This window comes from Phyllostomus hastatus, unplaced genomic scaffold (assembly GCF_019186645.2).
Source record: "Phyllostomus hastatus isolate PE091 unplaced genomic scaffold, TTU_PhHast_1.1 phas_scaffold_21, whole genome shotgun sequence".
Taxonomy (NCBI): Eukaryota; Metazoa; Chordata; class Mammalia; order Chiroptera; family Phyllostomidae; genus Phyllostomus; species Phyllostomus hastatus.
The window spans coordinates 39325253-39348623 of NW_025334017.1; the positions used below are offsets into that span (position 1 = coordinate 39325253).

The following is a 23371-nucleotide window of genomic DNA, read 5'->3' on the forward strand; positions in this document are numbered from 1 at the left end:
GTCCTCTCCATTCACGTGAGAACCAGGGGCCCTACCCAGGACCCCAGGAGACATTGCTCTGACATCTGTCGTGGTGCCGACCACACTAACCGCTGGTTCCTCGTCTGCCCCTCTACTGGACTGCACGATGTCAGGGTCAGGACTATGTGTGTCTTCTCCACAGGTGTATGTATCTCAGCTACCCAGCAGGCACGTCATCAATTTGCTGAATACATGTAATTGGTTCCCTCAAATTATTTAAAGGCTTAAAAATCATTTCACTCTAGTCTCTTCTGGAGATACAGGATTCTTGTGTTTTCTGAGACACCTGGGTGCCGCTATCGGCGGGGTACCCCGCTAGGAATTACCGGGGCAGCTGAGACAGACACACAGAGCATTTTACTCAGCCACTATTTCATGCTAAGCTCCTTACACAGACTTTCTTATTCTTACCACAACAGCTCTAAGGGGGGAGGTATTATCCCCCTCATTTTACAGATAAGAAAAGCAGGGCTCGGGAAGGTCGAGTAACTTGTCCAGAGTCACAGAAGTGGCCGAGCCAGGCGTCAAAGGTGAAGGGTCACTCAAGGCAGACTCCCCACAGAATATGCAAAGTCCCTAAGGGTCACTTATCTGGCTTGATGAAAAGAAGAGGGACCAGAAATGGTACAACTTTCTGGTGAGGCCTTGAAGGAGGAGGAAGAGTTCATTAGGCAACAATGGCAGAGAGGGTCCTCCAGATGAGGCAAATAGCAAGAACAGCAGAGCGCAGGATGTGACCTAAGACGCCAGGGGGACCCAGGCTGGGGAGCACTGGGCCCAGAGTGGTAATGCCTGGGCAGACCACTCAGCCAGGGCCAAGCCACCGGGGTCCCTGAGGGCCAGGCTAAGGCATCTGGGCCACACTCAGCAGAGAGGCAGTTAGGAAGAACCCAAAGATGGCCCAGTCTGGGGAAGAAAGAGAAGTTTCAGCAGGAAGGTGCTGTGACAGATCAGGCTACAGGCAAGCGAGGCCATTTTTCCTGAGGGTCACTCCAGAAAAAGAAGAGAAATTCAAAAAATGGAGACAGAAAAATGCTGGCCCTTACAAGCAACTCCTCTCTCCTCACCCTGGTGTAAACATCTCATTTAAAACGAGCAAACAAACATTTTTAAGCACTAAATTAAACAGGCTGGGAACCTCAGCAAGGCACCTGGCCCTCCCTTCCCTTTCTACACTGACAGTGGGTTTGCAAACACAGAAATGCAAATCGGAGGCCTAGCAGAGCCAGATGAGGTTATAATGAACTCAGGAGCAATTTACTTAGCAAGAAAAAAAAACTCTACTTCTGCATTTCCTGCAACTTCACAGCAAGCAAGCTCTCACTACAGCGCCAGGTGAGGAGTGGGTGGGGTGGTGTTTGCTCTAAGAAGCGGTGGAGATAATGACTACACTGATTTGAGGAAGTCAGAATTCTTCACTCCTCATCCTACAAGACAGAACAATAACGCAGCTAACATTTGAGCCCCTTCCTAAGCATTGCCCCCTTTCAGAATCCCTGCAACAACCCCATAAGATAGGCCCGTTTTACAGAACAGGAAAATGAGGCTCAGAAAGACCCAGTAACCTGCCCACAGGGTTTAAAACCACATCTCCTTGACTCCAAGGTCAGCAGTAGCTCTATAATTTCTACACGAGGGGTTTTCAAAGGAAGGACGTGGCCAGAAGGAAGTAGAAAAGCATGCGCCTATTTTTACTCAGATGGTATGTTACCGATCCGCACTGTAGTGCCCACTAGCCACACAGGGCTATTTAAATTTAACCGAAATTTAAAAACCAGTTTGTTGGCCACACTAGCCACACTTCACGTGCTCAACCATCACAGGTGACCACATTTGACAATTTCCATTACTGCAAAAAATCGTATTGGACAGGACCACTATGTATCAATGAAAAACAGCCAAGTATGCTGAAGGCGCTTTTTCCGTTGTTTTTATATTTCAGTTCATTTCCTCCAGTGTCCTCTCACAACAGATTTATTTTTACTTTAATTTGTGATACCACACACATACCGTGAACCACCAGAAAGACGAACAAGCGGGTCCTAGAGCAAACGAAGCCTGAAACCCCACTAGAGGCAAAAACATGGCAAAGCTGAAGCCGTCCTACTTCCCCCGGCACACGGCGAGAAGGCGGGGCTCTGTGGACAAGCTGGCAATGCCGGGAAACAGGGAAGGCGGCAGGAGAAGAGGAAGACCGAGTACGAAACGGATTGACTCCACAGAAGAAGCCACGGGCACGCGTCCACCGACGACATCACTCACTCTCAGGGTCGCCAGGAGTCAGAGCTGACTCAAGGGCACCTAACACACACACCCCTAACATAAAACGTTCCATCGCCACCACCGAGTGTTCAGTTCAGTGTATGCTGTTCAGTTCAGAATATGCTGTTAAGCACAATGTGACACTGTTGCACGACCATCTAAAGATGCTTTCACTCGAGCCTGACAGCAGAATCACCTGGGGGTGCTTTTAAAAATCCTAATGCCCAGCAAGGCACCCCAGGGGAACCGAATCAGAGCCTCTGGGGAACAGGGCCCAGGCGTCAGTGCCTTATAGCTTCCAGGAATGCAATGCACCTGTCCCTGTAGCCACGCCCATCCCACCAACAGGGGCGCACCTGCCCAGAACCAGCTCCTCCTGCCAGACAGCTCCTCCAGCCCCCTGGAGACACCTATCCTGGGGTGGGGGGGGGCGTGGCAGGAAAGGGGGTCCTGGGTAAAACCTGCCCTCCACCTCCCGGAGGCCACCCCCGCTGCTGCTGCTGCTGCTGCTGCTGCTGCACAGTTAATACTTCACTGCTGGCCAGAGTCTTTGAGGGAAAGAAAGCAAATAAAAAGACACACAGCTCAAAAGGCACTCAACTGATTTTTTTTTCACCCACTTAAACTAGACAGGAAAAGAAAAACCACTTAGAAACTATGACCAAAGCAGTATGTGCCAAGAGTCTGCAGAGGAAGGATTTTTTTTTTTTTTTTTGGAGATCCCATCCAGTTCTTCAAACACAGACTCATAATGGCTCTACCAACTCAACCCACACTGGAGGGCTACCGGGGACATAATTAAACACAGAAAGCTCTTTTACAAGGGAGTTCCAGGGCTGGACACAAAATGAGTTCAAGGTAAGGAGTTCTCTTTGAGGAGCCATTTGAACTTTGGGTGAACTTATTCAATTCATATAATTAGGTGGGGCCGTCAGGCTTGCACAGTCGCCCTGCCTCAGGGACTGATGTATAAACGTGGCCCTCTGGCCCGTCGTGGAGACCTTTTGGGGACAAGGACGGGGACCCAGGGTGACTGCCAGAGCCAGGCCCAAAGAATTCCTTCCCCTCTACACACCCAGGGAAAGAAGAGGAAAGGAGAACGCCAGGTTATCTTCGAGGAAAGACTGGTAAGTGGAAGAAGGAAGCCACAACCTGTCGATAGACCATGAATTGAATGATTTCCTCAAAAGTGACAGCCATCCGGGAGCCGCCCGCCCCACAAGCATCCAGACGGCATCTGAGCTCAAACTCACACTTCCAGGCTGGGTCTGGGCCACAAGCACGGAGAAGAGACCCTGCCTCTTCCTTGAGCCTCGTGTAGGACTCAGGCCAGTGAAATGCTATATTCTAGAAATAAATCTGCACCCCCACCTCTGCCCTAGGCATGTTCCAAGGAGTTCCAGCTTTAGACTCAAATAGGCCAAGGTCCAAGCACCAGTCTGCCTCACCATGGCCTTCGACAGGTGACGGACGCCCTCTCCAAGCCTCGGTTTTCTCATCTGTAAAGCGGGACTGACGTGAGGACACCATGAATCCAGAAATGCCAAGCACTTAGCACAAGGCCTAGCACAGTCCCTTCTGCCCATTCGCTACCTGCAGTGAACACTGAGCACCCACCTGCCATGCACAGGTGCACACCCGAGCACCTTAAATTGGGAAACAGCAGAGACAGATGACACAGCCTCACACCAAGGCCTCCCTGAGGCTGAGGGGTGGGAAACATGGATACTGGGTGGGCTTCTCTGGAGTCTATACTGGGTGGGTTTGGGTTCTGCTCCTTGGCGTTTTGTGCGTGTGTAGGGCACATACTCAGATGAAACCCTCCGCAGTCTCCAGCGAATTCGAGGGAGAACATTGGCAATCAAGTACAATGGGCTTCCTCGGTGCTCAGCCAATTAATTTACTCCATTTGTCTTTCTGGTTTGCTACTTAATAAGGCCCTATCCGCAGTGCAATCTGTGAATCTGAGTTAAACTGATTAAGGCATCAGTGAAGGGGCCCCAAATACTTCTTATCTGATGTCTCAGGCAGCTGAGTCTGTCCTCTGGCCCTTGGGGAGAGGTATTTCTTTGTTTCTGCAGAGGTGTGGGTTTTAGGGGAAAGTATCCCGATGGCTGTTCCGAGAAATGATGGTGAACTTGAAATGATCTCATTTCTCCACACCCAGTTTTGAACGTCTCAAGGTCTCGCTACAGAAGGAATCCTGCCAGCTCTCACCCATCTCTGCGAAGATGCAAAAAGCCTAGATGAAAATTATAGATAATAGATCAATAGGTTCAACCTTTTCACCCTCCAAGCATTTTAACAACCCCAAAGGAGCTAGCCGAAATGACAGATATCATTTTAGCTTTTTCCTTTTCTCAGCGCCCAACATGCAAAACGAGAAGAGTTCAGAGGGCAAGAGGGCAGCAGCTGAGAAGACACGATATGCACGAGACATACACTAAAAACAGTTGGATGTTCATCAAAAATTCAAATCTAACTGGGAATTTCGTATCTTCACTTGCTGAAATCATAGTATGGACCTGGGTACTTGCAACTCTACTCAACTCTGCTGGTGCTTAAGGAACACTGTATTATCTCGGTGCATGCTCCTCACAGAAGAACTGAATGACAGCTCAGTTCAGGCAAAATTCAACTTCAGCTCACCTTCCATACGAACCACGACCTAGGACTGACCTTCTCTCTGTATTTGGGGCATTGCTTTCCATGGAATTTCAGAACACTAAGCAACTGGTTCTAAACTAGTGGGTTAAATAAGATGTATGAGGGGATTTTCCCGCAGAAACTCAAAACCAAGATCAAAAACCAAAAAACAAAAAAAAATTTCTTTCCGAACCTGGACAACCAGATCTGCACCTCCACAGAACAGGCCCTGAACCTCCGAAGGGGCTCCCGTCCTGGGCAGGTCCCTGCTGTGGGTTTTATGACATCTTCACTTCCCGAGGAGGAAGCCGTAAAGCCCTGGACAAACACAGCCATTTGCTGAGAGAAAAGCCAACATGTGTACTTTACAAAGGCTCTGCTCGTCCCGCCTCCGTGTGCCCACCGCCACGCACAGCGCACAGCGAGGCCCACCTCCCTCGGAGCACCTGGCTGCTGGCGGGGGGGCTTGCCTGGGTTTTCGGCATCTTCGCAAAGAAAACACGTTTGGTTAGGAGTCCTAGGAAGTCAGGCCCCTCTCCAAGGGCAGCAGGCCCTGGGGATCGCTGGCTCCTGGAGGCCCAGCGAAAGGCTTCCAACAGAGCAGGCCCTCGATAAGCAGCGAGAAAGTAAGCGTCTCTCCTGATAGGGACCCAAAGCAGAAGGGAGAGAAAAACAACCCTGAAATCGTTACCCGGTGGCGCTGGACCCACCGCCCACATTCCTGATCCAAGGATAAGTGCGGGAAAATATCACCGCGTGCCTTTGAACCACAAAGAGACCTCCGTGGAATTCAAGAAGTCCCTGGAGCAGTGCTAATTTTAGGCAGGACTTAGGAGAGAGGATCCTGGTAGCGAACAGAAGCGGGGCCCCGCAGAGCCGCGCCGAACAAGGCCCCTATTCTGCCCAGCACAGGTGCTGGTAACAGGACACCGAGACTGAGACCTCGGGTGGGGAATTCAAGGTGTGGCCGGGTGTTTTTTTCACTCCCAGGCACATTATATAACCCAACACACTCTCCGACCTAGTGCAAAGTTCTCCCACATCAGGCCCAATTCCCTTCCTGGCATGCTGATTCTTGAGCAACAAGGCTAAGGAAAATATTTGATTTTAGCATCCAACTTTTTTTTGAACTAAGTTAATTATTAAAAGAAGAAAGACAGCTACAGGGTGAGCTGCCCCCAAGTCTGGCCCGAGTCTCCAGGTCCTAAGAGCTCCCCCAGACATCCTCGAATCCTACGCTGGTTCAATTATTTAAATTTCTTCAAAAATAATCAATTAGAAAATACAAAGATCAAATCAGTATGGCATGCACCTGAAAGTAATATAAAGTTCTATGTCAATTCTATCTCAATTTAAAAGAAAAGCATAGTCAGCTGTTTGCAACAGTTAGCCTGTCTTTTCCCAGGACTTGGATAGAAACTTCCAAAAGCTCTCGGGGCCTCCTTCATGCAGCCAACATTCCCTGGACATCAGAAGTCAGTCACCTGACCTCCCACACACAGTCACTTCCAGCCTGCTGCCGCCCGGGACAGACAGGCGGTGGGCCCTCGCCTCCAGCCACAGGAGTCTCCGGCCTCCCCTTTTTCCTTTGGGATCAGCTCACACCAGACGACTTGATTTATGTGGATGGGCGGAAAGGCAGCCAGTAAGCGATTTTGCACACCACCATTCATTACTGACCACCACCACAGTGGGGTGGAAGGAAGGGGAGAAACACAAGGTTTCCTCTCGTCAAGGAATCAATAAGTTATTTAACAGCTGCATCCCACTGGGAGAAAAGTGAGGGCTTCTTCTGCATCCCTCCCCCTGCAAAGGGTAAAAACGCACATCCTGACAGCGGAGGACTTAACCAGATGAAGGATCATCGGAAGAAAGCAGAAAGAATCCTCTCTAGCTCTGCGATGTCTGGAGGTTCTTTGGTTTTGGAAGATGGGTGGTGGTAGGCCTAGCCAGGACTCCATTTCTCATGTGTGTGTGTGTCTGTGTGTGTGTGTGTGTGTGTGTGTGTGTGTGTGTGTGTTTTCCTTCAAAGAGGACAGTGACCCACTTCCTGTGCTGCTGTTCATTTTGGAGAATCAAACACTACCAAAAAAGCCCCTTTCCTTACTTTCCTCACCCCAGGCCAACATCACTTGCTAGCAAATAACCTAAAAATTTCCTCAAGGTGGCATTCCAAATGGGTTTCCGACATTTACACTTGTCCTTCAAAGCAAACAGAAAGGGAACCAGAGGCCTTATAAACCCATCAGGGAGTTCAAAGAAGAGAAGAAGCAGATAAGCAGGTCATTAGAAAGTCAGCTGACTTCAGATATTAAAAACCGACCTTTACTGCCGGCAACTTCATGTATATGCATACTATACACTGCTGATCCTCTATGCCCAAATTTTAAAAGTCCCTTTTCAAATGTCACGACCATCTAATACAGGAAGAAATCTTTTACTAAGAAACCTCTGAAAATATTTGGCGACTGTCTTATGAATAAAGAATCTTGGAAATCAGAAACCCCCCCCCTTTTCTCTTATCTCTCTTCTCCCCAAAAATCTGAAACTCTGCAGACCCCCGAGGCAGATGTTAGTCTTCCACTCCACCTGGCTTTTAAAATCTTTAACTGCCAAAACAAAACAAACAAAAACCTTTAAAATAAATGTCTTCCCACAGCATGTTGGACAAATGCTACTACATTGAAAGGGGAAGAGCTCAGGAACCAGGAACTATAGATCCAGCACGGAAGGGGCGTTAAATAAGTGCTTATTTTTAACTGGAATCCTGTGGAGGGGAAAAAAAAAAAGCATGCCAACTTAGCACCCACAATCCCCCAGGGCCACGATGCCGCAGGGCGGCCAGGGCATGGCAGCTGGAAAGCAGAAGGGCCCACCCTCCAGTGGGTTACCCTCGGAAGGGCTTTGGGCTCAAACCAGTAAATGGGGAAAACCAAGCCTAGATTCTGGACCGAGGAACAAAGAGAGAGACAAAACTCCAGATGGGAAAACACTCCGAGACTGCAGTGGGCAGAGCTATGAGGTCACTGGGTCCAACTTTATCAACCCATCTCAAATTCTTCCCCTAGTGATAAGAACTGACCTGTGCCTCGAACCCAGTCTTGTCTGACTATAAGACATGCAGAATTTAAGTTAACCAGAAATACTCTTAAGAGTCCAAGCAAGGAGGCACCGATCTTTGTCTCAAAAGCGCACTTCAGTGGTGGATTGAAGGCAAAGGAATGCGAGGGGCTGCCTTTGAACAGGGAATAATCTGTCTAATTCCAAGTGGCTGGATTAGAGGCATTCCTGGGCAAGCAGGGTATCTTTGAAGATAATGCTACATGAATGTCAATTTCTAACAAAAGGCACAGGCTCGGTAGAAGGATTTCAAAATAGACAAGACCAGGACAGAGGCACCTTGGAAAAGTTCACCCTGGGCAAGGTGGCAGTCGGTTCCAAAAGAGGGAAGCAGCCCGTGACAGCTGAACATTCCTTCCCCAAGTCCATCTGCAAGGCCAAACCCTCTCCAAACCTTACACTTCATCAGACAAAAGCTCCTCCCCGCACCCAAGCAGCAGCTGAAGAGGGGCTGTCCACACCCACTCGAAGCACAGCTTCCAAACCTGCCCACTCCTTTTGGAAGCTGAGCTTTTAATTAAACACCACCTCCCCGGATCTGTTGAGGCAAACTGAGGCTGGGCTAGAGCCAAAGAGAAGCTCCCTAAATACACATGAAAAACAAATTCTTCCCACCGCCTCCAATTCCCACCTCCAGCCAGCTCGCAAGGCTGAATATATTTCTTTTGGATGAGTAACACGGGGCCCTGTCTATCTGTATGCACCAGAAAATTCACATCCAAGGATCAGGTTATCCTCAGTCCCACCCTTCCCAGGAAAAAGCCAGGGTGTTGTTCTCCGCCCCCAACACACGCGTGTGCGCGCGCGCACGCACACACACGCACGCACACACACAATTTTCACAATCCTTCCAAGAAAAAACCCGGAATCTGTGTGTGTGGTGGGTACGTGGGGGAAAAGATAGAGTTGTTGGTGGAGCCCCGATCTTGCCTTCAGGCTGGGAGCCTGAGCTTTAGATAGCAGGGGCGCCGACAAGGCTGCTCTGGGAACTTCTGCTCCGCGCCTCCGGGGAGGGCCGAGGGAAGGCATGCACACTCTCGCCAGCTTTGGAACGGCCTAATTAATACCTAATTTGCTCAGATCCCCCCAGGTGGATCTGAAAGCCAGGGAGGGGAAGGGAAGCTTCCTTCCCAGTCTCTCCGGCCGAGAGCTTCTTTCCGTGGCTGGGCACAGCCCCCCACCACCGAGCCAGGGGCCCCCTCCCCGTACCCCGGGGAATCAGGTGTCAGCCCAGGCATCCAGCCTCCGCAGGTCGCAAGACACTCCGTCCAGCAATAGACAATGGCAAACTTGGAGCCGGGGCCCTGAACCCTCCAGAAAAACGAGGTGGGATCGCCCCCCCGGGACAATGAACGGGGAGAGGGCAGAGGGCATCAGACACCTCCATGGACGCCGCCCGCCCAGTGACCCAGCACAGCCCGAAACGGCGCCCCGGGTGAGCAGGTGACACCCCGGCCGCAGCGCTCCCGCAGGTGGCTACCAGCCGCCGTGCAGACAAGGATTGGGCGACTGGCCCGGGGCGGAGGCGAAGCGCCGAGGCCAGGTCGGCGCGCTGCGGCCGGCGACCTACCTTCATGTCGCTGATGATGGTCTGGAAGAGGCCTCCGAGCGCGCTGCATTCCTTCTCAATCACAGCCTCCATTTTCCCGGCGCCGGCAGGGACAGGACACACACTCTGGGCCGCCTGGACTGTGCGCGGGACCGGGGCTCGCTCACCCCGGGAGGAATTTCACCCTCCGAGCGACCCACCTCAGGCTCGCAGCCTCTCCTGCAAAGAGGACTAGGTGCCCGAGATCCACTGCTCTCTACTCAAAATTGTAACAATAATTTCAAAAGCCAAAACGCTCCGTAGGGTGATTCACCTACAAGCAGCGCTCGGCTCCTGGCCTTAAAAATGCCGGGAGAAGGCTGACAATCAGACCACCACTGGCGCCCACGACGGAATCGGCAAAGCCCATCTTGAAACAGAGAAAACCGCCCGCTGACCCGGGGCCAGCGCCATTTAAAAATTCAAGGTTTTCTAAATTAATAAAAATTTTGGAAATTAAAGAAAAAAATCGCCCAGCGCAGCGGGTTAGCTTGCAGCGCCCGGATGGATCTGTTGCTCGCAGCCGCGGCCGCCGCCTCCTTTTCACTCCTGCGCTCCCGGCCCAGGCGCTGGGTCTGGCTCGGCTCCCGGGGACGTTCCGAGAGGCGCACGCGCTCTCGTGGCCGTGCGTCCGCCGCGGGGGCGCGGGAGAACGCGCGCGCGGGCGGGGCTGGGAGCGCGTGCCCTGGAGGCGCGTAGGGCGCGGACCACAGAGAGGAGCCAGCGGGCGGCGGTGCAGCAAGGTTCCCAGCACGGCTAGAGCTTCCGTCTCTGAACACGCACCGGGCACCTTCTCCTTCCCTGGCCGCCAGTCGCAGCTCAGAGAGGGCGTGCCAGCGTGGGGCTAGGCGAACGTCCACCCCACAATGGCTGCGAGAGTCGGAATGGAGGGTGCACCCGACTCTCCCCAGGGATCAGGTTGGCCAGCTTAACGCAGTGCCCAAGATATAATGAGCGCTCAGTAGGGAGGGAAAACTACTGCTGGTGCTGCTGCTGCTGCTGCTGCAGCAGCAGCCTTCTCACTACAGGCCTGATCTGTGGTATCAGGACTGCAATGCCAAGTCACGACTGCAAACAGCCAAATATGTCATTTAAGGAGAGTTAGGGGCGTGTCCTGCAGCGGGATGCGGAGTTCAATAAAGTTGCAGGAGGCTGGAAAAGTGGATTGATTTGCCATTGCAAAATAAATGGCCTAAGAGCATTATTGCTGACTGCCCTTGGCTTGGACAGTTGTTTTTCCAGGCCCACTGAGGTCGTTGGTGCTGGTATAACTGCAGAGAGCCCTGTTGGGAGGTTTAACCTGGAAAGAGAGCAAATGTGACCAAGCTGTACTGGGAGCTGGTGGTTCATTCTTGCAGCTCCACCGCCAAACTGCACAGCCAAGATCCCTCCTATAGATCAACATCAAGAAGACAGGGAGGACGGGAGCCCAATGAGCAGCTTTTAAACGACCTTACAACATAAGCATCTAACTAGGAGCTGTTCTCTTGACTCTTGAGCTGACCATTTGAAGCACAATATACAACACAAGGAAAATACAAAAGAAACCATAAGTAAAGTGTTAAGAGACTTGTGTCGGACTCAGTGACAGGAGAAGTTCTGGCTCTGAAAAACTGCATGAATCATAGAGACCCGTAGAGATGTATATCCCGGCTGAGAACATGATTCTCCCCTGGGCCACTTGGCCCAACTCTTAGCCACAAACCCCTTCTCCACCTCCCTCCCCAAAATCGTAAGTAGGAGTGTCACTCCTAGAATTAACTGATGCTAGAGCCTATCCCCAAGGTCATGCAGATGCATAGGTCTCATTTTCACCTTGCCAATAACAGTGCCCAATGCGTAGTTTGTTCTCAATCATTATTACGACTATAAAACTACAGATACTGTAGTGATCAAGATCACGGCTTTCAGAGCCAGGTTGCCTGGGTTCAAACTCCAGTGTGTAATCTAACGGCCTGGCCTTGGGCCACACTAACTGGGCCTCAGTTTCCTCCTTTGTACATGGGGATAAAGACAGTATGTACCTCAGGGTGCTGTCCTGAAGTTTACCTAGACTAATACATGGAAAGCATTTATAGCAGTTACTGGCGTAAAGTAAATAAGCACTCAATAAACCGTCCGCACAGAAAGATTCATCACAGCATGTTCACCATAGACGAGGGGTGGGAACAGCCTATGTTCATGGCGGATGAATGGATGAAGAAACAGTGGTGTAGACATACAATGGGATATTATTAGCCTTAAAAAGGAAGAAAGTCCTGCAAGATGTGGCAGAGTGGATGAACTCTGAGGACGTTATGCTAAATGGAATAAGCCAGTCACAGGACAAATACTGCGTGATTCTACTTACATGAAGTGCTTAATAGAAAGTCAAACTCGGAATCAGGGAGTAGAACAGTGGCTGCCAGAGGCTGGGGGTGGGCACTAATCAATGGGCATGAGGTCTCGATCGTGTAAGACAAGCTCTAGAGACGCCCTGAACAACACGTGCTTACAACTGTACACTTTAAAATGTGTTAAGAGGGTAGATCTCATGTTGTGGTCTTACCACAATGAAATAAATTTTTAAAAAGAAAGAGGAGGAGGCAGGGCCAGGTCACGGCTCATTCCAGTCCTGGTCCCAGAGGGCGCAGGGTAAGCCTCTAATGCTGGTTGGTGTGCTTCCCCCCAACGTTGCCGAGGGCCTACTGTGTACAATGTAGGCATTTTATGCGTGTTACACCTAATGCTCACCACAACCTGAAGAAGGAGGTTGTCATGCTAGCCGTCATTGTACTGCCGGAAAGTGGCAGGCAGGACTTCAACCTGGGGTTTCTGCCTCTGTTGCCTGAGGACTCACTCCTCCGCAGCCCCCAGCCCTCCTGGCATAAGGGGACCCTGCCTTGGACCCAAGGACACTGTGCTCAGCTTTCCTGCCACACACCTAAGTTCAGAGGCCCGGAACATCCAGCCTTAGCAGTGTTGGCAAAGCACGCCCCTCTTGTCTACTTTCCTCTGGGGCCTTTACTGGCCTTGGGAGGGAGAAGCAGACTCCTGTCTTTCATGGGAAAGCGAAGCACCCCAAACCACCTTGAGAGGCAGCCGAAGGAAGTTCCACCAAGCAGGAAAGGCCCAGACATGGGACAACACTTGGCATTTTTAATAGGCCTGGGGTCAGGCTGGTGAACGGAGGGACAGCGCGCAGAAAAAAACGGCAAGATCAGACGTGCACCCCCTTACGTTCATTCCTCGCCTGTGTCTGGGCCTGCCTCTAACTTTCTCCTTGCTCCGGAACACGCAGCACTCACTGTGCAGACGTCCAGACCCGATTAACACGAAACTTCTCCCGGAAGTTTTTACTTTGTTTTGTTTTGTTTTTGTTTTTGTTTTTAATAGCTCCTGGAAGGAGGAACCCAAAGGAATGAATCTCCACCAGAGGAATTTCAACCCCTGTGATCCTGGGGAGGACCGAGGGGGAGGGAATGACGTCTTCCTCAAGCAGGAGGGCGGGTCGGAACACCCACCACGTCCTGGTTCTGCAACCTCTAGCACGCTGCTGGGTCCCCGGAGCCAGCCACTGCTTCTGCCACCACCGTGCCTAACTGATGGGCTGTTCCCAGGATTGAAACGGATGTCGAAGTGATTCTCAACTGGAATCCCCTGGGGGAATTCTAAATCACTGCTGCCTGGGATCCCCTCCCTGGGGGCTGATTTGATCCGTCCGCACTGCGCCCTGGGCATCAAGACATTTTAAAGCTCTCCAGATGATTCCAATATGAAGCAATTTTAAGAATCCTAATCTAAGGAACTTTAAAAGGAGATATCCATACCCACCTATGCAACCCCTAAACAATTAAAGTAAAATATCTGGGGACTCAGCCCCAGACTTTTAAAAAAATGTATCATACGTATTTTATTCCATCCTCATATAAGGCTAATGGGTGTGTGTGTGTGTGTGTTGTCATGATTTGTTTTGCAAAAATGGGATCACACACACACCGTTTTCTGGATCTTGCTATTAACACTCCCTGTTAACACTTCTTGCTACCAATGATTTCTGTAAAAATCCCTCCCGATCAACTAATATTATTCTAACACATTCTCTTCTCTTAATTTTGTAATGTGGACATCATGTCAGACATATGGAAACACTGCAAGCGTAGGGCAGAGGTTTCTCATTTACCCGCTATTAGGTCCCCCAAATGTTAACCCATTACATTCGCTTCATGCGTGGGGACGCTCTCGAAGCTCCCCAGATGACTTTCACGTGAGGCCAGGTGGCTGTGTGAGGCCCCCAGGGTTGCTATGAGACTTCAGGTGCTGTTTGTGAAACTCCGGAGCCCAGCGAGGGGCTGGGCTTCAGCGGCAGCTGTGCGAAGGGGCGTGAAAGGGTAGGCTCAAGGGCAGGCTGCCTAGGGCTGAATTCTGGCTCCTTCACTTCTCGGCATTCTGTGCCTCGGTTTCTTCACCTGTAAAATGGACAGCAGAAGTGCTAACTCCGAAGGCTGTGTACGGACTGGGTGGGATCATTCAGCCTAGTACTTGGCGCACGGTACGGCGCAGTATAGGTTAGCTCTTAATACATATTGATCATCGCCATGGCTCGCCTATGGAACAAAATCAGTTTAAGCTTGCTCTATAAGCAGAATTCCTTATGAGGCCAGAGCCACTCAATCCCTTAGAAAAACCGAGGAGTTGTCAGTAGATGAAGTATCGCAAATCTAGAAACGGAATCCCCTTTTGAAAATGAAACTAGCAAGAATCAATAGATAACATCTGTCGCAGGGACTTGCCGTAAGAGATGTTTTTGAAGTGTTTGTGGACGGTGGCCTAGGAGACAGCCAGGTATAACCTCCGAGTGCAGAATGTGTCCCTGGGCCGGGAAACTAATGAAAGAAGGATGTCCTCACGCACTGATTGGTTGCTAGGCCCAGTGATGCTGGAACAGCAGGGCACAAGCCTGTGCCTGTGGGGTCAGACAGCGTACCTGTGTGGGGCAGGTCGGGTGTAAGTTCATAGGTGGTGGCAGAACCATAGTGACAACATGGAGAGCAGTTCTCTAGCTGCTCCCCAGTCCAAGGCCAAGGGGAATGTGGGCCCTTAATAGCCACATGTCCCAATCTTTCCAGAGGAACTGAAACTTTAAGTCTTGGTGTGAAGTTTCCCCCACACCAAAATATGTTTAAATGTCTACATGTTTAAAAACTCCTCTGCAAGCAAACTGCAAGCAGCCTGTGATCACGGGAGTCGAGTATGGGGTTTGGCTCACGGGGAAGACGAAGGAGAGAAAGAAGAGGGAAGCATTTGTGTGTGTCTGGCACTCTGTCCCATGGGTCTAGGTCACCAGGAAAATGAGGAGTCTGCCCTGTATGCAGTGGGGTGGGGATGGTTCAGGTCAGTTCCCGAGACGTTTCTTGAGCACCTACTCTGTGCCAAGCCACTCTTGTCCCCCAGGAGCATTGAATTTCCTTCTCCTTGTCTGTGTTCCCCCGAGCTGTCCGCTGACTACTAACTTAGCTCCTGAGTTACCTTGATACTGCGAAGGGCACTCTGAGGGGAGCAGTATCCCCCCCACCGCCCGCAAACCACAGACCACAGAACGAGACAGTCCAGGATCTGAGCTCGTCTTCCTCTGGAAACCATCTCTTTTTGTTCCACACAAGCACGATGAGGAAAAGGAACATTTTGTAAATAAGATGTAAGTTCTGGTTAGCGTAGCAATCAGAGTATGAAGAAACATATTATTTTAGAAAAGCTTTAATATACCACGTGAAGCACTTGAAAAACACCTAGTTATTTCTAATCAATCAGAGGCCTCCGAGTTCAACTAAAAATGGAAAACGTTACACATACAGAAAAGCTGGCATTTTGCGACGTAAACACAATGACAAGGGGACTTCCAGGGTCTGCAGAGAGGCAGGTTCTATACTCTGACACTCCCTCCTGCTACAGCCACGGAGACATGCTGGGTACGATGTAATCCGAACCCTTTTAAATCCACGGCAGAACTAGCAAGAAAGAAGGGAAACCCTTAGGGGCCAGAAACAAAGAGGAAGCTGAAAGCCAGAAGAGAAGGTAAAAGCCGATGCCCAAAGGGGAACCCTCAAGAAGAGGCCCTGGGCCCACGTGAGGAGGGAAGTGCACCTGAGAGCCAGCCCCCCTGCAGAGTGAGGACCCGCGATCACACAGCTTCCAGGACCGGCCGAGCAGGAAGCAGTGTGCCCACCGGAACCCGTAGCTGACACAGAAGCGTGATCGTCCCGGTGTGGGCTCTGGGTGGGTCTAAAGCACCCCCTAGGAACTTGTAACCAGAGACCCACACCACAGCCTTATCCAGGGTGTGCATTTGCCTTACCTTGAACGGACCCCAAACGCCCAAGATGAGGACCAATGGGAAAACTTGTCACCGGCCTAAAACAGTCCTGAGTAGCCTGGCAGAAGCAAAGGAGGAATGGCTCTGGGGGGCCACCCCCTCCATCAGGTCCTCGTAGGTTTCCCACAGACAAAGGCCCCTGAATTGAGCTCACAGCTCACAGGTACACATTGTACGAGGAACAGTCCACCCATGGTGTTCAAGTGTCAGCAGCCACAGCTAACGTCGGGGTCTAACCCGCGAGAGCTGAAGCTAATCCAATAGCCCAATAGGGATACATATATTGTCATGACTAAAATATCAAGGAAGGACACAAAAATGCAACATTGTGAAAGGAGGGACAGCCCGGTGAAAGAAGAATTCAGTAGACGGACTAGCGATGAAAAACGTAGTCATTGAAATGACCACACGTATTTGGGCAGGTTAGGGAGCTGAATCAACACAGAGGTGAAAAGAAAATGTTTGATCAGAAAGATCAGAAGAAAGCACATAGAAATAAAGTAGAAAATAGGAAAAATATAAGACAAGGAGGATATAATAAGAATAAAGCACATTGTTAGAGAATGGGGGAGGGGGAAACAGCTATTCCAAGAGATATTGGTGGAGAATCTTCCGGAGCTGATGAAATACATAAATCCTCAGCTTTGAGGCAGCACAGCACATTCCGAACAAGAAGAATCAATAAATATACGTTTTCATACTGAATTCTCATACTGAAAATTGTGGGGTTTTTCTCAATTTTTAAACTTTCATTAATTTGATGCTTCTGAATATCATAAAATAAATGAACACAAAACACCTTTTTTTTTGGTTAACTCCGAAAGTAAGATAAATTCCACTGAAGTGGAAATGCACAGGAAAGATAGGTACATTTAGGCAGCTATTCTACATTCTGTTTTAGGTTAATGGTTATGAATGAAAATTGTCATTTGCACTATACACACATTTCCTTCAAAGTAGCAGAACAGGCCACTTGCAGCAATTTGTTTTATTGTATTTCCTGGAATATCCTGGGGCGGTGGGGAGGGTGCCTGCCGTAAAATCGTTTGCTATCAGGACTTGCTCTCAGGACAAACAGGCGTCTGCAGAAACTGGACGAGAGCCTGAGATCCAGCTGTGTCACTGTGCTGGCCACACTTTGCTCTTCCAACTTCTCTTTCAGGCTGTTTATCTGGAGTTTTGTGTCGGGAGGGTGTGAGCAGGAAGCAGATGGCCCATTGCCACTGAAAATGGAGGAAACTGAAGACAAACTCTGTACAAGGACATGGGCAGGGTCTGGGGAAACCAGGGGGACAGTGCAGTTCCGGGGGCCAAGGTGGGAAGTCATCACCATCCTGACGGACAAGGACAGGGGGTGGGGGTGGGACTGGAACCCAGAGGGGCAGCCGTGAAGAGAGAGGTCGGCCTCGCAGGAGGTTTAGCCCTCGGTGGAGCTGGAACCAGACCCCAACAGAACCAGGACCCCTGGCCTGCCCAAGAGAGTTTGTTTACGTCCATTGTTCGTTCTCACAAGTGTCCCGGTTTGGACAATCAATTATGTGATCACTCGCAGACACAGCCTGTGGGTAAACAGCCCATAGGATGGGCTTCCTGGGGAGCAAAGCGAAGTAAGACTGGAGAATGGACTGGGGGCGGGAAAAGTAATGGAAAATGTCCAGGACAATTATTTCCTGCTCAGTTGTAAGTGGGGTTTTTTTTAAGCAGCTGTATAGAAATGTAATTCGCATACCATAGAATGCACCCTTTTGAAGCATGCGATTCAGTGATTTCCAGTACATTCACAGAACGGTGCAGGCATCACCACAAGTAGTTTTAGACCATTCTCACGTGAGGACAGCAGCTGGCAAAGCCGCTCCCCACCCATCAGTAGTCACCCCCGCCTTCTCGCCCGACCTCCCCGTCCTCGGACCTAAGCAACCACTGATCTACTTTCAGTCTGTATCGTTTGCCCATTCCGACATTTCACATAAATGGAGTCACACAGCATGTGCACTTCTGTGTCTGCTTTCTTTCTCTTAGCATAACATTTTCAAGGATTGTGCATGTTATAGCATGTATCAGTACCCATCTGCGTTATAGCTTGTATCAGTACTCATCCACATTATCACATATGTCAGTACTCATCTGTGTTATAGCATGTATCAGTGCACATCTGTGTTATAGCATGTATCTGTACCCATCCACATTATAGCATGTGTCAGTACTCATCTGTGTTACAGCGTGTGTCAGTACTCATCTGTGTTATAACATGTATCAGTACTTTGTTCTTTTTCGTGGAACGATTTTCCACTGTCCAAATGCTCCACATTTTGTCTATCCACTCATCCATCCACAGGCATTGGAGTTGCTTCCACTTTTTGGCTACTGTGAACAAAGGTGCTGTGAACATTTGTGTATGAGCTTTTCTCGTGGTCATATGCCATCAAATCCCTTTTTTATATGCCTCCAGTGGAATTGCTGGGTCATGTGGAAAGTCTATTTGTCACCTTTTGAGGAACTGTCACACTGTTTTCCAGTAATTTTTCTTAAAATTCCATATAATTCACAGGGTTTTTCACAACATGAAGTAGCTCTGATGACGTCTTTGTCGATCTCTTCGTAACAGTGACACCACCCATCCGCCTCAAGAGTTTGGGTGGCTTTGTCTTCCCCAGCTGGTTGCTGGCGGTGTAGTGCCTCTCTGTCACCCAGCATGGCTGCCAGAGCAAACCGTTTCTTGGTTCTAACCATAGCATGACTTGGGACATTTAAACATCTCACTTTAGAACAACATCACTGTTCAGATGTTTCTAGCACTAAGACTCCCAGGTCAACAAAATTCTACCGTAGCCAAGTAACATTCTGCCTGTACAATTTGTCTCTAATAAGTCTGGCTAACAGGAGTCTGTCATTCAGGGTCTGTTAACACTCGATTCACGGGCAAGGCTGAGATTCTGGACCTGCAAAGCTACATTCCGGCTTGTTTGGAAAGCAGAGTTTTGAATGTGGCACAAGAGGTGGACAGACACTGGGGCGAGATGCTGAGCACCTGCAGTTTGGCATCTATAGTCGGCCTGCTTTACATTTAAACCACTTAGGTGGCTTAAGGGCTTTCTCTCCCTGGCAACCCCACAGGCATGCCTGCAATTTCAGGAGGTTCTACCGGGGCAGATGCACGCTTCTTTCTCTCATGTCTTGAGCTTCTCTTTGAAATCGACAGCAGAAACAGGGTCATGGGACACCTGTCTTTAATGGGGGCAATGTGCTAGGGTAGAATGGGTGTGGATTTTGGAAGTCATGAGTTCAAGTTCAAATCCGAATGTCTCCATGAACAATTACCTGACCTGCCCGAGCCATCACTGGTAAAATGCTAACTATAAAGCCCACTTATAAATCTCACGAATTAGAGAGTATATGGTCACCAAGCCTAACCTGTAACATGCGCGTAGGGGGCTGTTCTTCTTAAGGCATTGCTGCCAATTCCCTCTTTAGATTTCAATAAGGGGCGGGGGTTGTTGGGGGTAACTGGGGTGAATTTAGGCCTCTGAGCCAGAAGACATTTAATCAATCGTCTCAAAGCAGTTCTACCTGTTTACTTTTAATAACGGGTTTGTTTGTCTTTAATAACAGGAATCGGACCCAGCCCTCGTACTGTCTGAAGCTTGTGAGCAAATGGTGCTTGTGAGCGGGAGCTCGGTCGCGATGTTTCCAGCCACCAGTGGCCAGCGGTGGCAGGCGACAAGTGGAAACAGGTTTTGTGCAGGGGAACATTACTTTTGCAGAGGTTAATTATATTTACCTGCAATCCTATCCCCCAGCTTCAAAGGTAATGGTAAGCATTACCCAGCTAATGAGCACAACACAGCCTGGCTGCCTGTCCCCGGGGCAGGGACGATTCTACCTGGTGATCTCCCCAACCGAGGCCCGATGGCCGTCCGGAGATAGAGGAAGAGAAAACAATGTCCCCACCTGGGCTTTAGTGGCTGTGTGATCCCTGGGGAGTCACAGATCCTCACAGGACCTCTCTGCCCTCACCTGTAAAATGAGAGGGTTGGTCTCTTCCAAAGGATGTTCAAGGTGGCTTCCATGTGGCTCTGGCTGACCTCCAGGACTGAAGGTAGACTCCCTCCGGAGTCTCTGTCCGCTTTAGATATGCAGGCGTGTGCACCTGCCTCGGCCCGTGTGTGTATGTCTCTGTACTGGAAACCTCCGGAAAAAGAGACGAGGGAAGGGGTGGGTGCTGTTTGCTGCAGGCAGTGACTGGAGGGGGCGTGCTCCTTGAATGTAGGGAGTCCCCTCAGGTGACGCTTACTGCTTCCCCTGGAAAGCTGGGGTTAGGGCGCTGACCTTCCGTATAGTCAAAAACCCAGGTATAACTTTCACTCCTCCAGTCCTTAAGTACTAATAGCCTACTGTTGACCAGAGGCCTTCCTAACGACATAGCAGTCAATGAATACATATCGTGTATGTTATACATATTTATACTGCATCCTTAGAATAAAGCAAGCTAGAGATAAGTAAATGCTATTAAGAAAATCATAAGAAAGAAAAAATACATTTCCAGTACTGTACTCTTTGTATCAACGCCACAAGTTAAAAAAAATCGGTGTATAAGTGGAGCTTGGCAGTTCATACTCACGTTGTTCAAGGTCAACTGTACATCTAAGTACAGACGGCTGGAGCCCCCATCACCGGGCAAACCAGCACATACACCGCCCGTCAGCTTGTCCCAGCTGTCACGTGGACACTTCGTTTCCCCAAAACTTGTGTATACTTGTTTTACCCCTAAGCTCTTTTGAACCCAAACAGATCAAAGTAGGAGGCCTATCCATCTCACACCTCCCACATCCCATAGACTTGTATTTTCCAAAAAATTCAAGCGCAATCATGAAATGAAAACGGATTTCTACAGAGTGGTTCCCCTCCATCTAAGTTTGTCTGGCAGGCAGTTTAACACTTCCAACGGCAACTCATTTCCTCGTTGGACCTAACTATTTATTTGAAATACTTTCGTTACCCTGAGGTCTTCTTCCCTTGCGGAAGGGAGCTTCCTTCAGGATTTACAGTCAAGGCACTGCCTTCTGTTAAACGTTCTCTCTCAGAGGAGCAGTTTAACCAGCCCCATGCCCCCACGTGCTTCTTAGCCACTGGATCTCAGTAACTATGATTACTGTAGAAATTAGGTTCTACATATTCTACACATATTTATATAGGCCATTCGATAATATGATTTGTTTGTAGTTTAATATATATTATAATACATAATAATTGGAACACTGGAGTATAAAAATTCAAATTTAGAAAAAGCAATCCTATCAGGGGACTCATTCATGAAAATGGAAAGATCCTTTATCAAGTAATTTCCCCCCCCCAGGGGCTTTTAAATAGCAATCTCCGGCGTTTTGATTCGATCAGCAGCAATGCCATTTAGCGGCATTACTGGGCCACCGCATTGTGCAAGGGGAGGTACACTGTGATGGTAACCATTTGGCTCTCTCTTTTTTCCCCACTCGCTCTCATTTGGCCAGTAATCGGGCTCCCCCACCCCCGGCCTGCGGAGGAGTCCGTTTGATCCGTTGGCGGGACCAGCGGGGAGTTCGACCTGCTCCACCACCAGCTGTGGTGGTTTTCCAGAAGCAGATATTCCAAAGGGACAATGCAGTTATGACAGAAATGATTAATTGAATTAACTCACTTGAAAATTGTGTGCCGCTTCAGAGACCTAATAGCTGATCAAGTAAGAGTCCAAGCAGTAGCCTGGCGGAGAACAGTGCCGGAGGGGAGAATTGCTTTTAGGAGAATCCCATCAATGGATTCTATGAAATACTGAACGCACGATTCCAGGCAGTTAACATTTCTGTCATCCTGATAATACGCATTTGCATTTGCATTTGCATAGCCCGACTCTGTTTGGGAAGCATTTTCACAAATCTGGTCGCCCAAATAGATGGGTATGAAAGGGCTAACTAAGCTGGACCTGCATCCCTGGAGTGGGAGCTGGCTGGGAGTTCCTCGGCTTCCCAAAGGCATGTGGCTGGGAAGTGGCGGAGTAGCCCCAGGACCCAGGATTTCCAATTCAAAATCTCAACAGCGCCCCGCGCCGTCTCTCCGGAGCATTGCAGCCGAGACCACTTGGTTGAATTCTCCTTACCTAGGAGAGAAGGGTGTATTCACTGAATGCTCGGCTCCACGCCTGGCGATAATCTGGCCGTTGGGGTACAGATGTCCAAGCGAGACTGCTACCACAAAAAGCATTTAGGCCCCAGGATATAGGCAAGCATCATTTCCTATTTTAAAGCAATGGATTCCCTTCTGTGGGCTGTGAAGAGAGACTTTCTTGAATTTATTGCAAGGGGTCCATACACCCTGAAGAACCACAGAGACTGAATATACAAATGGACAATGGCCGGGTCGTATTTTAAAACAACAAACAGAACTTTGACCTGTCGCCCGCCCAGGAAACGAACCCCTTCTCTACAGCAAACGCAGGTAGCCAGCCTGCTGTCAGTGAGACTCGCAGGAAGCCAGGTTGCTGGCTTTAGAGACAATCCAGGAAGCTAAACAATAATTCAGTAAAAACTGGTGCCAAATGGCCAGGATGAATAACTAACAGCTTCCCTAATTTTTGTCCCTGTTCTAACATGGGACCAATCAAAGAAAGTCATTTCTAGCCAATAGGATGTGCTGCTCCTAGTTAGCCCGCCTCCAGCTTCCTACAGTCAGCAGCCTCCAGTGGGGCCCCACCGACGCCCTCCCTCCATTCCTTCCTCTATAAAGCTTTCCTACTGTGCTGCCCTGGCTTTGAGTCTCTGCCGCCATGCAAGTGGCAGTGGCTGACTCCCGTCTATAGCAAGCTCAGCATAAATAGCCTTTGCTTTTCTCATTTGGCGGTTCCTGACTTACTGCCACCGTATAAATCAGAGCTATACTATGACTCATTCATACACATATCACTTGCTTCAAATATTTGTAGCTGGTGTTGTGATGTGCAAAACACAAATTCATTTAGAGTGCACAATGCCTATTATGTGGAATCTCTGAAATGTTGTTACGTTAAAGAGAAGAAAGTGTATCTGTAGGTACTAGCTTGGGAAAATGCTACATGTAAAAGCCAGCTGCAGAAGAGGGTGCATAGGACCCCAAGTTTAAGACATACAAGTAAAAAGCCAAATGATTAATAAGTGCCCACAGTAAATCAGGCATCAGATTAAACAACAATGGTGACGATCACAAAACCTTCTGTTTTTTTGACCATCTTGTCCTCACAATAACACTACAATGTGTTATTAACCCTATTTATCAGGGAAAGGAATTGAGGCTAGGGAAAATCAAGTAAATTATTCAAGTTCACAACACTACTGAACTTGTGAAATTAGGGTGTAAGCCCCTGGTCTGTTGGACTC

At 49.4% G+C, this 23371-nt stretch overlaps 1 protein-coding gene across 4 annotated transcripts in view; it reads right to left on the minus strand.

The window, feature by feature from the left end:
• Positions 1-10527, minus strand: part of MTSS1 (MTSS I-BAR domain containing 1) — a 136260-nt gene extending 125733 nt beyond the window's left edge. Inside the window, exon 1 of one of the 4 annotated variants that reach the window (XM_045860773.1) lies at positions 9620-10527. In XM_045860773.1, the coding sequence (XP_045716729.1) occupies positions 9620-9691 (72 nt within the window). In that variant the 5' untranslated portion in view covers positions 9692-10527. The remainder of the gene's footprint in view (positions 1-9619) is intronic. The other 3 variants (XM_045860768.1, XM_045860770.1, XM_045860767.1) reach the window with 3 other exon arrangements.
• Between the last annotated feature and the right edge of the window lie 12844 nt (positions 10528-23371).